General features: G+C 38.5%; 1 protein-coding gene across 1 annotated transcript in view; it reads left to right on the top strand.

The window, feature by feature from the left end:
* Positions 1–5,713: 5,713 nt before the first annotated feature.
* The window catches only part of LOC139470825 (histone-lysine N-methyltransferase PRDM16-like), a 138,779-nt gene continuing 129,036 nt past the window's right edge, over positions 5,714–15,456 (top strand). Inside the window, exon 1 of the mRNA XM_071253128.1 lies at positions 5,714–5,796. Coding sequence (XP_071109229.1) covers positions 5,760–5,796 — 37 coding nt within the window. The 5' untranslated portion in view covers positions 5,714–5,759. The remainder of the gene's footprint in view (positions 5,797–15,456) is intronic.

Below are 15,456 nucleotides of genomic sequence, written 5' to 3'. Positions count from 1 at the left end.
TGATGGATATCACTCCGTTGTTCGTTTCAGACAGCCTATTCCGTCTTTTTTGGTTAACCATTCATGGGCCTGATTATTTGATTGACAGATTGATGGAGTGGATTGATTTCTTCTGAATGCTTTGTGACTGACATGTACCAAGCAGATTTGATTGTGATATGTTGGACGTGATTGAGCTTGATGTGGTTTGCCTGCTGTTTATAAGGACAGTGTTGTAAGGAATCGGGAGTGGGAAGAATATTTCTACAAGACACACAGACAATTAAGACCGCCACAAGAATATCACATGACCGGTCTCAATTTTCAGTAAATACTTGGATTTGTGTTATCAATAGCTTACAAAGAGAATGTAGACAAGAATTGTTATACGTTCTCCTTACGACTTGAAAAAGTTAATTTAGGATTTTTAAAAAATATTTTTGTGCATTTTCTCTTTTATTGGATCAAACATAACCTACACAATGCTCTTGGAGAAATAAAGGCAAGAAAATCATTGTGTTGTGGTTAACTGCTGACGAGGGGAAACACGTGATCTATTGGTCTCGGATAAAGCAATTCATTGCATAGAGTTGTGCCCCTTCGTCGTGTTTGAATCCGCTCGTCGTAAGTTCGAATCCCAGATTCGCCCCGAAAATGACCTTTGCTCAAAACCGTGCTCTTGGGTTTCACCACAGTGGTTGCTACCACCTGAATAACTTTGGGCTTCCGTTCACATTAAACTCCAATCTCATTAAAATCAGATCTTCTCGCTGCCGCTAAACAAAGATCTGTGGACATCCCATTACGGGTCACGTCAGACCGACCTTTCGCAAACTCTGACCGACCAATGGGATTACTGACAAGAAGTCGACATTAGCTAATCAGGAGGCAGCTTTCTCGTGCTTTACGGCACTAATTTCAAATTGGCGACTACGCTTCGAAACATATTTTGACAAATCATCGCTTAAAAATTTGAAACCTGAACAAAAGAACGTTCTAGAATGGCTAATATATGGTCTAGATTGTATAGATTCAGTCGTTAAGCCCATAACTATCGTTCGGAATACCCCGTTTTAACGTTTTCGAGGCTGCATGATTGGAAATCACATTCCAACTGTCACTTTCGTGATCTGGTAAGCGACGCTCTGATTGGTCGGATGAAAGGTCGTTCTGACATGACCCCCTAATGGGATGTCCTCAGATCTTTGTTTAGCGGTAGCGAGAACTAAGATATGATTTTAATGAGGTTGCATTAAACACATGGGCAATGGCATGACTTACAAGCCGTGAAAAGCAGCACAAAACCCAATTCATTCACTCAGGTAGCAGAGTTTTTCTTGTTTTAGTGTTGTGTCGTACTGTAGATTATAAATGTTTCCAAGGTAACAGTCCCGTGAAGATTCCAGATCAGAATTGTTTTTCAGCAACCCTGCTTCACATAATAGAGGCGACTAACGGGATCGGGTGGTCAGTCTCGCTGACTTGATTGATGCACGTCATCGTATCCCAATTGCGTAGATCGATGCTCATGATATCACTCACTGGATTGTCTGGTCCAGACTCGATTATTTACAGACCACGGTCACATAGCTTGAATATTGGTGAGTGCGGCGGTAAACAACAAACAAATCCAAGGTAACAATTTCGTGGAGATCCTTCGATCGAGTGATTCATCTATATCAAAACTATCTCAAAATACAAACTGCTAATTTTTCAGAATTATGGGTAATATATAGACTAACCTACTCCCAATTAAAGAATGGCTGTCCCTCCTCAATAAACGTTAGGCGCGGAACATTCAAAATTAATTTACTCGAGGCAAATAATAAGTAATTCACCGTGGGATATTCCTCTTGAAGCAAAGCGTAAAACAGTAAAACCAGCGCCATTATGTATTTCTATGCAGAATTGCGCCCCTTAGGTTCGAGTGAGTGAGTGAGTTGGGTTTAACGCCGCTTTTAACAATATTCCAGTTATATCGCTGCGTGTCAGCGAAGTGATGCAGGTCTCCGACGTTTACCACTTCGGTCAAATCCATGAGCACGGGTATGGTGATGACGAACCTAGAAACATTATCGAGGCGAACCGGGATTGGAACCCACAATCATGGGTTTCTGGTGCCCAAGTGACGCAACTCTGCACAGCGAATCGCGGCGCCTTAGACGACTGGGCCACCCTGCCCCCTTAGGTTCGAATCCAACGTGCTAGAACTGACATATTTTCTTACTTCATGCGACTATTATGTCGCAATGTTTATAATTATAATTGTATAGGGGGCGGTCGGGTAGCCGAGTGGTTAAAGCGTTCGCTCGTCACGCCGAAGACCCGGGTTCGATTCCCGACATGGGTACAATGTGTGAAGCCCATTTCTTGTGACCCCCGCTGTGATATCGCTGGAATATTGCTAAAAGCGGCGTAAAACCAGACTCACTCACTCACTCACTATAATTGTATAGCTATGGTGATTCGCTTCTTGTTGTTAATGGTAGTATCTCTATGTTGATGACATTACACAAAGTGCTGTCTCTAATATAATTATAAAAACTTTTATTTTACTTATAATGTTATAACTAGGTGCATGCCGCGATATTCCTTCGGAAAATCCAAAGTCGCGATGAATACTGTGACTTTATGACCATACGAAATTCTTGCAGCATCTGATAGGAGTGAAATGGTGCGTAGATTGTTAACACATCTTTCACACTGGCATATTTTTTAACGCGGCGTACCATAATGTATAAAAAGGATTCACAGTCTTTTCCACAAGTCAGCCAAGTAGTTTAACTATATGGGATTCTTGAAGCATCTCTTTACAACCGAGGAGGTTTTCGGGCACCTGTCGAGTATCCGGCCGCCATGACAAGAACGAGCTACTTCACATTGAACATACACGTGGCCGTTGTTGGGGTACGCATCAAATTGACTTTCTATGTAAATTATGTTTGGGCACCTGCAACTTGAAGAAATCAAAACCGACCAATGAAAAACGTTGTTACGGACGTAATGATGCAACGTTCAATGTGATTGATTCTTTCAATAATGGCGGCGCAAAGACAAAACAGTCCATTTTTTCTCGTTACAGGGCGTACTTGATTCACACTCCATGTCATATTTTTTGCAAACAACTATAATAAGAGTACTCGTGTGTTCTGTGTTTAAATGTCGAATATGACATAAAATATGTCAAATATGTAATTTTTAATTCCTATTTCGTTGTTATTTTGAGATTGTTTTCACGGAAACAGTTTGCTAAATGTATTTTGAAAACTAAACATGTTTTGTTTATCTTGTTTATTGTAACATGTGACGAGACACTATCATTAGCAATCACCAGGGTAAATACTTCGTTGAAGATAAACACTTCATAGTGTGTCGTGTTCTAATAGCGTTACTGACCGGTAAACACGGGCTTTGCGATAACGTTAGGCTGTGTGTTGGACCTGGCGTGTGGGTAGTACCTACAGTTCGTTACAAGATAGGTAAGCTTGTTATATAACAGCCTCCAGCCCACCTCTCGCAGCGCATTATGACGCGCTGTGAAATGGCAACAAAGGGCAGATGGATTATCTGGTTAAATCGGTAGTCGAAGGCTTGTGGAGGTTATCTGGTTTATACGTCTAAGCGAGGATATTTGTATCTTAATAATCGTAGCCTAATCACTGTTTCATACCATCCCCGGCGATTATCGAGAGAAAGCGCTGATGCTTATTATAACCGATTAATTCAGTTTGTTTTGATGACTGATAACTAATAGCGATTGAATTATTTACTTTCTTTAATTAATATGTAAAAAGCCAATCACGCGCTCCATTAAGTAAAAATCTGTTTTCCACACGCTGATAATATAAACATATGTTTATTAAAAATGTTAAAAATACCTTATGATCTAGTGTGTGAGAGAGAGAGAGAGAGAGAGAGAGAGAGAGAGAGAGAGAGAGAGAGAGAGAGAGAGAGAATGCGCATAGTGCAGTGTAAACCTGTTGGCTTACAACGGCAACCGTGGATAACGGTGTTGATGTAGTTCCTTGTTAATGTTGTCACTGATGTTGACGGGAGGTAGAGATCCCCCCCCCCCCCCCCCCCCCCCCCGGCTCTCCCTCACCGTAATGGCGGACGTCAAAAGGGGGTACTGTAATCTGGCAACTTGACCGTCCCAGCATCAAGCAAGTTTACGTCCAGCCCTTCAAACCCCGCTTTGTCGTGTCTAACAGTTGAACACTCCCCTCATTAACCAGGGACAGTGTGTTAATTAACACAATCACAAATTACAAAGTCTACACATTGAGACCATATTCCCTTTTTAACAGATGCATGTACAATCACTCCGATACACAATCGGAGCGCATGTATTATTCTATAACTATTTCAAATGCAGAATTGTTTTATTAAGAATACGTCATGTATGTTGGACTTTACTCATTTAATTATTAACGCAACATAGGATAAGTACATGTAATATTTTAATAAACATCAAAATTAAATAATTCAGAGACATTTAACGTCTAAATTGAAATTCAACAGTGTACATAATCTTACATGAAATGCGATCATATTCGATTTAAACTGAAAAAAGAGCGAAAATCTAGTCACCGTGACTGCTTAACATATTTTGAAATAATGTTCAGAAATGGCTATCACAATTGGCTAATTATTGCCTCAATCAAACAGTGTGTCTAGCAACAATAGCTTAAACATGGCGAGGTCTCTACTCGAAATTAATTCTTGTTTAAAGAGGCAACCGCTCTTAACAACCCTCTTAACGCTGTCTCCAATCAAAGATAAGATCTTTAGAATTTCAAATAATCATTAAAAATTCATCAAAATCAGAGAGTGACATTACGCGTTGTGTAAAAGGGGAGATGACATTTCGACTGGTGCTCTAGCATCACCGGGACGTTTTCCCTCCCCTAAGAAACTCGTTTTAGGCAAGGTAGGCACCCGCAGAAGCCTCGCGATTATTCAGAGATCGACTAGCCCAGCAATATAGAGAACCCGTTTCACAAAGACTATCGGAAACTCATTATATTCTCTTTAACGCGCTAATTAATTTTGAAAGCGGCCGCGAGCAGACGACAAGTTCCCGTCTCTTCAGCAGCGAGCGGTAGAGCTCTAACTCAATGCTAACAATTTAAGTTTATAAAGTCAATGGACTAGAAGGTGTCGCCAAATATTTAGCAGACAAGTTTATTTACACGGAAAACGCGAAAGAATTTCTGATCGAATTTTGTGCCTTTTGTTTCCATTAGCAGGTGGTTGCACGACTGGGCGAGCTGTCGTCCCGTTCTCGTGCTGTTTACAAAGCGTCGAGCTCAGTCCCTAGTTGAAGACATAAAACACTTCGAGCTCGTCTTGGAGCGACTAAAGCGTGGTAAACAACACAGATATCGCTTTCTAACAGCCAGACAATACACCATCATGATCAGTTTATAGACTCAAATGAAAGAATAAAGTGTCGCCATACCAGCCTTACGTCTACCAATATCGCCCCATCTTTCATATCAAACCCCCTCGCGTTCCTGTCAGCTCTCAAAACCAGACCCCTCCTTTGTCTCGTGCAGCTAGGAGGGGGAGATCGGGGGAGGCACACGCGACCCAACAATCGCCTCTATCCCATCCACTCAACGCTTAATTTCTTTTAAAAGTTTTTTAGAAGAGTCAATGTGGTGTCTTAAGCCAATGCGCATGCGCCCAGGTGTTACGGGAGAATTGTCCGTGGTGTTTTTGTTCTGTCAATCTAATGCTTATCACTTCTGAACAACATTCGATCAACGCAACAAGACATGAGATCGAAATCCAAAGCTAGGAAACTCCCCAACGGTAAGTTAATTTGCCGATAGATAACGCCATCCAACTTTCCCCTCGTTGGGATGTTTATATACATGTCTTTACTTTGAGGGGAATTCTGCGACAGTCGCCTGACATTCAAATATGTTTCCATCCAAGTTCCAGACTGTAGAGCGAGCGCCTGGTGTGTCGTTATGAATTCTATCATCCGAACATCGTGTCATGGTCAATGCGCTGTGTTTACATGTGATCAGTCTAAATATATATGTATGTATTGAAACGCGGTGTAATTATCAGTTAATCAACGCGGTGTTTATTTGTTGACACAAGCGGCAAAGGGATGGAATCGGTGCCTGATTTTGACAGGAGGGTCGGTGAGAGTCTCAGGAGCGGTCGGCACGAATTCCCGCAGCGCATTTCACAATAATTAGATTGTGGATATTCATAACTGACAAGTATGTTCAAAGAAGTAGGATTTCTTGTAATGTTTTATTGAGATGGCCAGATGCACGTTTTCGGCGGAGGTCGTTTCGGAACAATACCGTTTTATTCTCCACCCCAAGTCGCGTGTACAAGCAACTATTATGCTCTCAAAGCCACATATGCTAAACTGGGTCTTGCACCGACGACAGGTCGATGTGTAAGACGAAGGGGCACGGGATTACCAAGCTCGTGAAAATGACAGCACGTGCGCACGCGCTGCGTTATCAATTTGAAAGAATCCCGTTCATCGTTGGGACAATAATGGTGACATATGGACTTGAATCTGAAAGGAACTGTTCAAACAATGTGCCTCGTTGACTTGAGGTGTGGTACTTTATGATACGGCAAGACGACAATTTCAGTTCCAAGGTTTACTCGTAACGTCACCAAGGTGATAAGTTACCGGTTAGGTATGGATCTTCACCGCTTCATTATTATTGATGACTGCCATTAGACGCAATAAAAATTTGAAGTAGGCAGTCAAAAACTTCCACATGTCAAGTCATCACACGAAACAGGTATCCAAGCATGCATATATTGATCAAATCATAAAATATGGAGGTACACCTACTCTTCGTACATAGGACTACATTTTCTAAATTAATTACAACCTGATATCTTTTTAATGAATATGGAATTATTGACTGAATTGAGCAACGTTTAATTGTATATGCATATGACTTAAGTATGCAATGGGTTTGGGGTATGATTAAGTTAAAGGCTTAATTATTCAATGGTGTAGAATCCTGAGAAATCAGTGCTTGAGATTTATGGTGAAAATCGGCTCCAAGTGCTATTAAATGTCTCCCATTCAAAGCCCCTTAGGCATGTCATTAATGAATGCATCAGTAATTAATAAGTGATTAATTAAGTGTTAAATGCCCTGAGGTTGGTTCAGGTCGGTTGTCAGGTCATTGTTGAAACAGCATCACTGCTGTTATAGGGGATGTGTTTGGGTGGGAAATAATTGATAACATTAAATGGTTAAATCAATTATTTTATAGGATAAATATTTAGCTGCTTGAAAGTTGGCTACACTGACACAAAAAGGATCAACAGGTTACTGAGATGTGATTTTTTTTCATTAAATGAAGTGTTTTACAAAAGCAATAAATATTGTTTGATTTAGCTGATTAGCATTGTTACATGTATTAGTGAGGGCTTTGAAGGGAATGGCGTAAGGAGATTTGAATATTTCGTTTTAATGAACAGAACTGAAATCGATGCAATCTGGTTCATATCATTTTAGAAATATTACAAAGTGAAAAAACTGATTAAATTGTTATTTTATACTTTTTCTGTAAAACATAAGCCAGAACATGGAACCAAAGCTTAGAAGAATATACTGCTTTTGATACAGAATCTGAAAATATATTCATACTTGTTAGGAAAAACTCATTGCAATTAAAATAAAATAAAAATATCAGGAATTTATATTTTTTCTGATCTCATAGTATTTGATATATTATCCATTAATACAATTTAAAGAAGTTTTAAAAAAATGAAATATTGAAGTGATGACAGTATGAAACCCCAACAGTACTTAAACTTAAAAGTTTTTCAAAAAACCCTGCCCATATTAGTGTCTCAAATGAAACAGTTTGTTAACTTTCTTTTTCCATTAAAAAATAATAAATTTCCCATGAATTTCAGCCAAATTTTAAACAGAAGCATCACCTCCAAAAACCATTTACTGTTTTATTAACCCTAATTTTGAAAGCCATAATGGGGAAAAACAACCTGTTTTAAAGCCTTATGTGTGATGAATAGCATGTTAAAATGATCTCAGATTTTTTATGGCTGTGGCTAACACTGCAGGAGATCTAGTGAATATATGAGTGAAAGTGTCTAGCATAGTTTCTCAATCTCATCTGACACCCTTGTGCTTAATCCGATATTGATCAAAGTAGTCTTTGTGGGGATTGACATCTGTATAGAGACAATCAATTTCGGTCTCTATATGCACTTGGTTAGAAAATAGATTAGATCTTTGCATGGCAAGTTGGTAAAAATACCTCTCCGTCCTCTGATTTTGTCCTCTGTGCAAGCTGTTGAGTGAACCAGTTTATTGCATAATTTGGTAATCCCCAGATAAAATTAGCTCACTATGATCTTAGCTCAAAGAAATTATGATATGATTGGGCCACTCAAGACAGCCATTTGTTTGCCCCCTTTAACTGAAAATATATTATTTGTTGTTTTTTAATGAAACTGAATTACTATTGAACTGCTGTATTACCCCCCTAGAAATAAAAACACCATAATTGTTGTCTGTTTTATCTTATTTGAGGATTATTTCCTTTCTGAACCAGAGACAAAACTTAATTTTACCTGCCAGATCAGTACTTTTGATCAAAGCGGCTGAAACAGAGGAGATATACACCGTCTGAGATAAATGTCTGTTATATCTTTTATGAGGATTATTGTCTTTTTCTGGACCAACGACAAAACTTATTTTACTTGCCAGATCAGCACCATTGATGAAAATAAATCAGCCAAATCTAAGGAGATACACACCATGTGAGATACATGTTGTCTATTTTATCTTATTTTATTCACATTATTCTCCCTTTCTAACCCAAAGAGAAAACATATTTTATCTGCAAAGCCATCGCTTTCAATCAAAATATATTGAACAAACAAATAATCTGTCATTTTCTTGCTTCTATCAAATTAGAATATAAATATCACATTTGCTTTTTATAACAGTGCATGAAAACAATAAAATCTTTGTTTGTTGTGAAATTATAATATTTTGATCTATGTAGGGGCACAAGTGATAGTTTGGCCACTTGTTTGAAATAAAACTGAAATATTGTTTCTCCATCTTAAAATGCTTTTAAAACTACGATATGCCCTTGCTTAAAACACATAATACTAGTTCCCATGCACTGTCAGTGGAATGCTTTACATTACAGTGTTTTATTGCTAATGTTTAGACAAGGAAATTGTTTTTAGTATGACATGAAGATAACAAACTCAAATCAATAGGCAGTCTTCTTTCACCAAATTATCAGTGGACATTCCAAGTTGATAAAAATCGAAACAAAATCAGAATATTTTATAATTCAAGGTTAAACATAAATGTTAATTTCTTTGGCTCTAATTCTAATAATGAAATGGATGAGAAACATCCAACTCAAACAGAAGTTACTTTCCTATGGACTAGTCTAAATAACAAACCCATGACATTATAATGACTTATTAAGACAGGAATACCCCAAAAATGCAAATAACAAATGAGTATATACTATGAAAAATACAACACAATAGCATTTGTACTTTTGTATCCTAACATTAAGTTATTCTTAATTAATACTTTGAGGGAAAGCAAAACACTATGTGGCCAAGGGGCAAGAAGTAGCCCTGAAACATTGTTACAAAGAATAAAGAAGTTGTTACCCTTAAAAAATGTTTTGTCTTCATGTTCCATCAACTTCTAAATGCTGATCAAAGACTTGATTGTCTTTGGCATTCAAACTCTTATAAAACCTGGTCAACATATATATTCGAGAAGCAGATTAAAAAAGATGGTCTGATATAAAAAAGGAAAGATTTCTTTTTCATAAGTATAGTGCAAATGTTATAATTTGAAAAACAATAGTTAATAAAGTACAATTGCAATGTATTTTACAAAGATAAAATCAATTTAATAGGTTCAACAATTGCCTTTAGTTTCTGGCTCAATGTAAGTGGAGGCAAAAAGGTGTAAGATTTAAAGTTTAATATTTATTAATTGTTTAGTTTGAACGAATAGTTAAACAGACACAAAATCAAATATATTTGTTTTAAAAAAATCAACTACAAGTGAGATGTGTTGTAAATTATGGTATTAAATTGAAAAAACAACTTTATAATAAAACATATGACAAGCTGATACACAAATCGATGAAAAACTCTTGTCTCGTTGCTACAGATTCCCATGCACTCAAACTGATACATACATACATTCTAACAGGTGTCTTCGAAGGGGTTCATTAAGTCTTTAGAAATTTGGCTTGATCAACCATCCATTAAATCTTTTGTGATGGGATTATGAAGCCGTAAGTAGTCTCTACCATACTGGCCCTGGGGAACTCAGTAAGCAATTGTTACAAGATTTACCCAAGTTTTTGATCTGACAAATAACTGGCCAATGTTTCAGCGAGAAACGACAATATTGACGGAGGAAAGTCCCCCATGTGACACCTGAGGAGGAGGGGTAATATGAAGCGGGCTGCTCTCACCGAACCTCAACTTGAGCCTGATGGTTAAGCTTTTAGGTGTTCATTCTAAGTCAATGAATAGGAAATACTTGAAATCATGTTTGTACGTTTGCCAATTAAATGTCCCGTTTTGTTTAATGAGCAGGTCAGAGGGAATTAAGTTCGCTGACTTATTGTGAAAGTGTCAGCGCAGATGGACTGATACCGAGGTCTTGGAACAAAACAGTTAGTGATAGGTAACCTACGTGAGAATGCACGGAAGATTGGATCGTATATCTACAATACTTGTACAACTTTCTCACAGAAATGACTTGTGAAATAATGCATTAGTGACCGGACCTGTACCTTTGTTGCTGGTGATTTGAGTGGAGATATGCTGTTTAGTAGTGCCACAGGTTCCCATCAGTGTTAAGGTTAAAAGGGGCGGTCGGGTAGCCGAGTGGTTAAAGCGTTGGCTCGTCACGCCGAAGACCCGGGTTCGATTCCCGACATGGGTACAATATGTGAAGCCCATTTCTGGTGTCCCCCGCCGTGATATTGCTGGAATATTGCTAAAATCGGTGTAAAACCATACTCACTCACTCACTCTAAGTTTATTGAGAGTTGTCTTTATGTACTGGTATATCAGCTTTAATAAGGGCTCTCATTGAAAAGTGAAATATTCCTACAATAAGTACTGTATTGTTATTAAAAATTTTAAGAAAATAATTGGATATTGATATGTAAATCTTATCATTACTCTTCAAAGATATTTGCTAAATCAAGGAGTCTGTATTCTTCTCAAAAGAAGTTGAAGAACGGCTTTTTTTTCATATAACTATTGTCATCTGTCATGACATGACATAGTATATAAAAGAATCAGATGGTCTTTAGCTTATTTTGAATAGTATATCACTGGCTAAATTTCATTTGAGATGAACTTAAGGTATAGTGGAGCAAGATTATTGAACTTATCAGAGAGCGGAGTCTTACAATGGGTTATGAACCAGATCTATGACAGTGGGAGTTAGATGGTCATGTGTAGGGCTGGACAAATGATGACAAGAAAAATAATTACAAACTCACATTGTTTATGGCATTAATGGGATTTTATTTGCTACCTCTAGCACTGAACAACATGAACATTTACATAAAACAAATGACTATAGTTATGAGTATCTTAATATAATGAAATTAAATAGAACTCGTTTCAAATAGTTTTTTTAATGAAACTCTCATGTATGATTATAATTACCGTATTCGACGTAATAAGTGCCCCGCTCTAATACGCGCCCAAGGCGATATTTACTGATATATTACCTAGTGAACAATCACAATTAGCACCCCTTCCGATTGATCAATGTACACAAGACATTTATTCTTGTATAATACATAGTCATGTGTCATGCAATTAAATTCTGGAAAAATATATCTGTCGTATATAAACATTTCAGGCTGTCCGCATAAACCACAAAATTTACTTTTGGACTCTGGTTTTTTTCACCAAAATAACATTCTAATAAGAGCCCCCAATTTCAAATTTGGAGAGCGCGCTGGGCGCTTATTACGTTGAATACAGTACATGTTTCTCAAAAATATATATTTAAATACTTTTTAAAATAAACAACCGTATATTATTAAGATACGTTTCTCAAGCACCTACATAAAATCAACCTCAGTGTGTTAAGGTTTGGTAGGATCAAATTGAGGTTTTGATCGCAACTTAAGGTTAACCTCAGATAAAGTTGTTCGTGGAACAGCGTGTTAACGGTAACTAAAATAAGGCTGAAATCTCAGAACTTATGATCACCTTAGCCCTAAGGTTGTTTTGTGGTACGATGACCTGGGTGCAGTTGTACAAAGCAATCTTTGCGCTAAGGTGATTGAAATTCTCGTATCTTGACATCGACTTACGACAGTCGTAGTGCTGAGGTTGTTTTGTACAATGGTACCCAGATCATTTACCAAACTTGAAAAAGCAAAACTGATCATACACATATTTCAAAGTCACAAAATGTCCTAAAATCAAAATTTCGACGGGAAAAAAAGTTACAAAAAAATAATGTTACTGATTTGGGAAGGCAAAAGGTTACAGGAAAAATAGTTACAGACTTGGGTTGGAAAAACGTTACAGACTCACATTGTTTATGCTGATACACTCACCTATGCCAGGAGGGGCGGTCAGGTAGCCAAGTGGTTAAGGTGTTCGCTCGTCATGCCGAAGACACGGGGTCTATTCCTGACATGGGTACAATGTGTGAAGCCCATTTCTGGTGTCCCCCAGGCGTAAAAGCATACTCACTCTCTCTCTCACTCACTCACTCACTCACTCACTCACTGCCAGGTACGAGTAACATTAATCAAAATCACACAAACACGCACGCACACACGTTGCGATATAAGTACAAAAATTATTAACACAGTTAAACCCCTAGCACAGATCTTGATGGCTGTCTGAATTCTTTTGTTTGTGGAACCCTGATGTAGCCAGATCGTCATCTCTGCCATGGGGAATAACATGTCATCGACTTAAAACATTTAAATTTTGAATTCATTTTTCAACAAGTTTTAAAGTCATATAGCAACACTCTAGTCGTAAAAATTACTTCCACATTCATATTTAACCTGTTTCAACTTTCCACAAAGGTTTGTATTTATTTTAAAATTTATCAAGTGTTTTCACTAATAGTTTTAACAAAATTCATAAGCAGTTAAAACTAGTTTGATAGAAAGCTGTTAGTCGTTGACTATTTACTTGTATATTTTTCAAATGTTATCAGAAAGTATATCTCTTATCATTTGTCACATGTCACATGTTATTAATCAGATAATTAGGATGGATGTTAGGGAAAAATGATTTAATTACATGTTTGGGAAGTATTTGAGCTTGTGAGGAAGCCTGTGTTGCAGATTGGAGAGGATGGAGAGGAGATTGTGGGAGATTACATCTCACACTTACATGTTATTACGACCTATATAGAACTAGGCCCCCACTAATTAGGTTGCTGATAAAAATGTATCACTTTTGTTTACCATAGATCTTCCATAAACGGTGCATGAATAAATAGATATGTGCTTTTAAGACTTGATGTTACATCATTATTTGATGAAGGTATCTATTCAAAACAAGTTAACGTCCATCTGTTTTTTTTTCATTTTGCTGTAGTTGATCTGGCATGGCATGAAAGTTAATATTTGCAATATGAAAGAATCGTATGGTCCTTAACGTTTTTAAGTGGTATATGTTGATTTAGGTTGAGTGAAATAAGGATGGGAACTGCAGACATGAATATTCCTGCTAATCATAAATGGCCGGATGATAATCGTGGGTTGGCAGTGGCCTGGTAATAATTGAGGCTGGGCAATGGCCTGATAGTGACTGAGGCTTGGCAATGGTCTGATACTGACTGAGGCTGGGCAATGGTCTGATAATGACTGAGGCTGGGCAATGGCCTGATAATGACTGAGGCTGGGCAATGGCCTGATAATGACTGAGGCTGGGCAATGGTCTGATAATGACTGAGACTGGGCAATGGCCTGATAATGACAGAGGCTGGGCAATGGCCTGATAATGACTGAGACTGGGCAATGGCCTGATAATGACTGAGGCTGGGCAATGGCCTGATAATGACTGAGACTGGGCAATGGCCTGATACTGACTGAGGCTGGGCAATGGCCTGATAATGACTGAGGCTGGGCAATGCCTGATACTGACTGAGGCTGAGCAATGGCCTGATAATGACTGAGACTGGGCAATGGCCTGATACTGACTGAGGCTGGGCAATGGCCTGATAATGACTGAGGCTGGGCAATGGCGACTTGCGACTTACAACCAAATGGATGGGGTTGTCAGACTCGATGACGTCATGTCATCTGCCAATTGCCTGGATTGTTGCTCATGATGTCAATCACTGGATTGTCTAGTTCAGACTCGATTATTTACAGGCCGCCATCATATAGCTGGAATATTGCAGCATTAAACAAATAAAAACAAAACACTTACTCCTTCAACGGTGAACAAAACCATGAAAACATTGATTCCCCCCCTCCGCTGTGATGACACAGTGAAAAAAACGACATTCAGATATTTAGACTTTTATGGGTGTTTTTTGCATTGAGCTCATTTGTATTTAGGAGGGCTCAAGTTTTACAAGGACTTGAAGTAAATGACACCGCCTATCACTGATGAGTAACACTGTTAATTAGCAGGATCAAGCTATCACTCTGCCTCGTGTCCTATGCAGTGGAATTAACGATTGTGGTCTGTATGGAGTACTGACACCTCGTAACGTTAACTGGGTAATTGTGTAATTTGCCAAACAGTGACAACACAATTAGGGCTTTCAATATTGCGGGGAAATATCCAAATTGAAATGTAAATAGGATATTTTGATATTCAATTTAAATTTGACAATTAGATCGTGCTCTTGTGTTCGTCCAAATGTTCGTCTTCAGTTGGAGAAAAAGATTTCAGAAATAGCGTGTGCATTACTTCTTCGCCTGTATATTAGATGATAGCAAGGTTGTCCTTGTCAGTGAGAGAGTGATGATGGCTTCACGCCTTACAGGAATCTTGGAGCTAAGTGCCAGACAAAGGAACATGTACTCATGAAAACTGGGGGCACGGGTGTCCCAGTCGTCTAAGGCGCTGCGATTCGCTGTGCAGATTTGCCACCCTCGGGCACGCCAGAAACCTATGATTGTGGGTTCGAATCCCGGTTCGCCCTGATTATGTTTCTAGGTTTGTCAGCACCATACCCGTGCTCGTGTGTTTAACCGTAGTGGTAAATGTCTGAGACCTGCATCACTTCGGGCTTTCCTCCCACATTAAGCTGACACGCCGCGATATAACTGGAATACTGTTAAAAGCGGCGTTAAACCCAACTCACTCACTGACACACTCATGAAAACTGGATTGACCAAAAAATTACAAATGTTATCCAGACATTACTAGGCTGATATAGTTCCTCAACCACTGGAGGCAGTGGAGAAATCTAGTGGTTAAAACGTTCATGCCGAAGACCCG

Source organism: Haliotis cracherodii, unplaced genomic scaffold, assembly GCF_022045235.1.
Source record: "Haliotis cracherodii isolate W230 unplaced genomic scaffold, xgHalCrac1.p SCAF_21, whole genome shotgun sequence".
Lineage (NCBI taxonomy): Eukaryota > Metazoa > Mollusca > Gastropoda > Lepetellida > Haliotidae > Haliotis > Haliotis cracherodii.
Note: the sequence above shows the minus strand (reverse complement) of the source record. Positions and strands in the feature narration are given on the sequence as shown.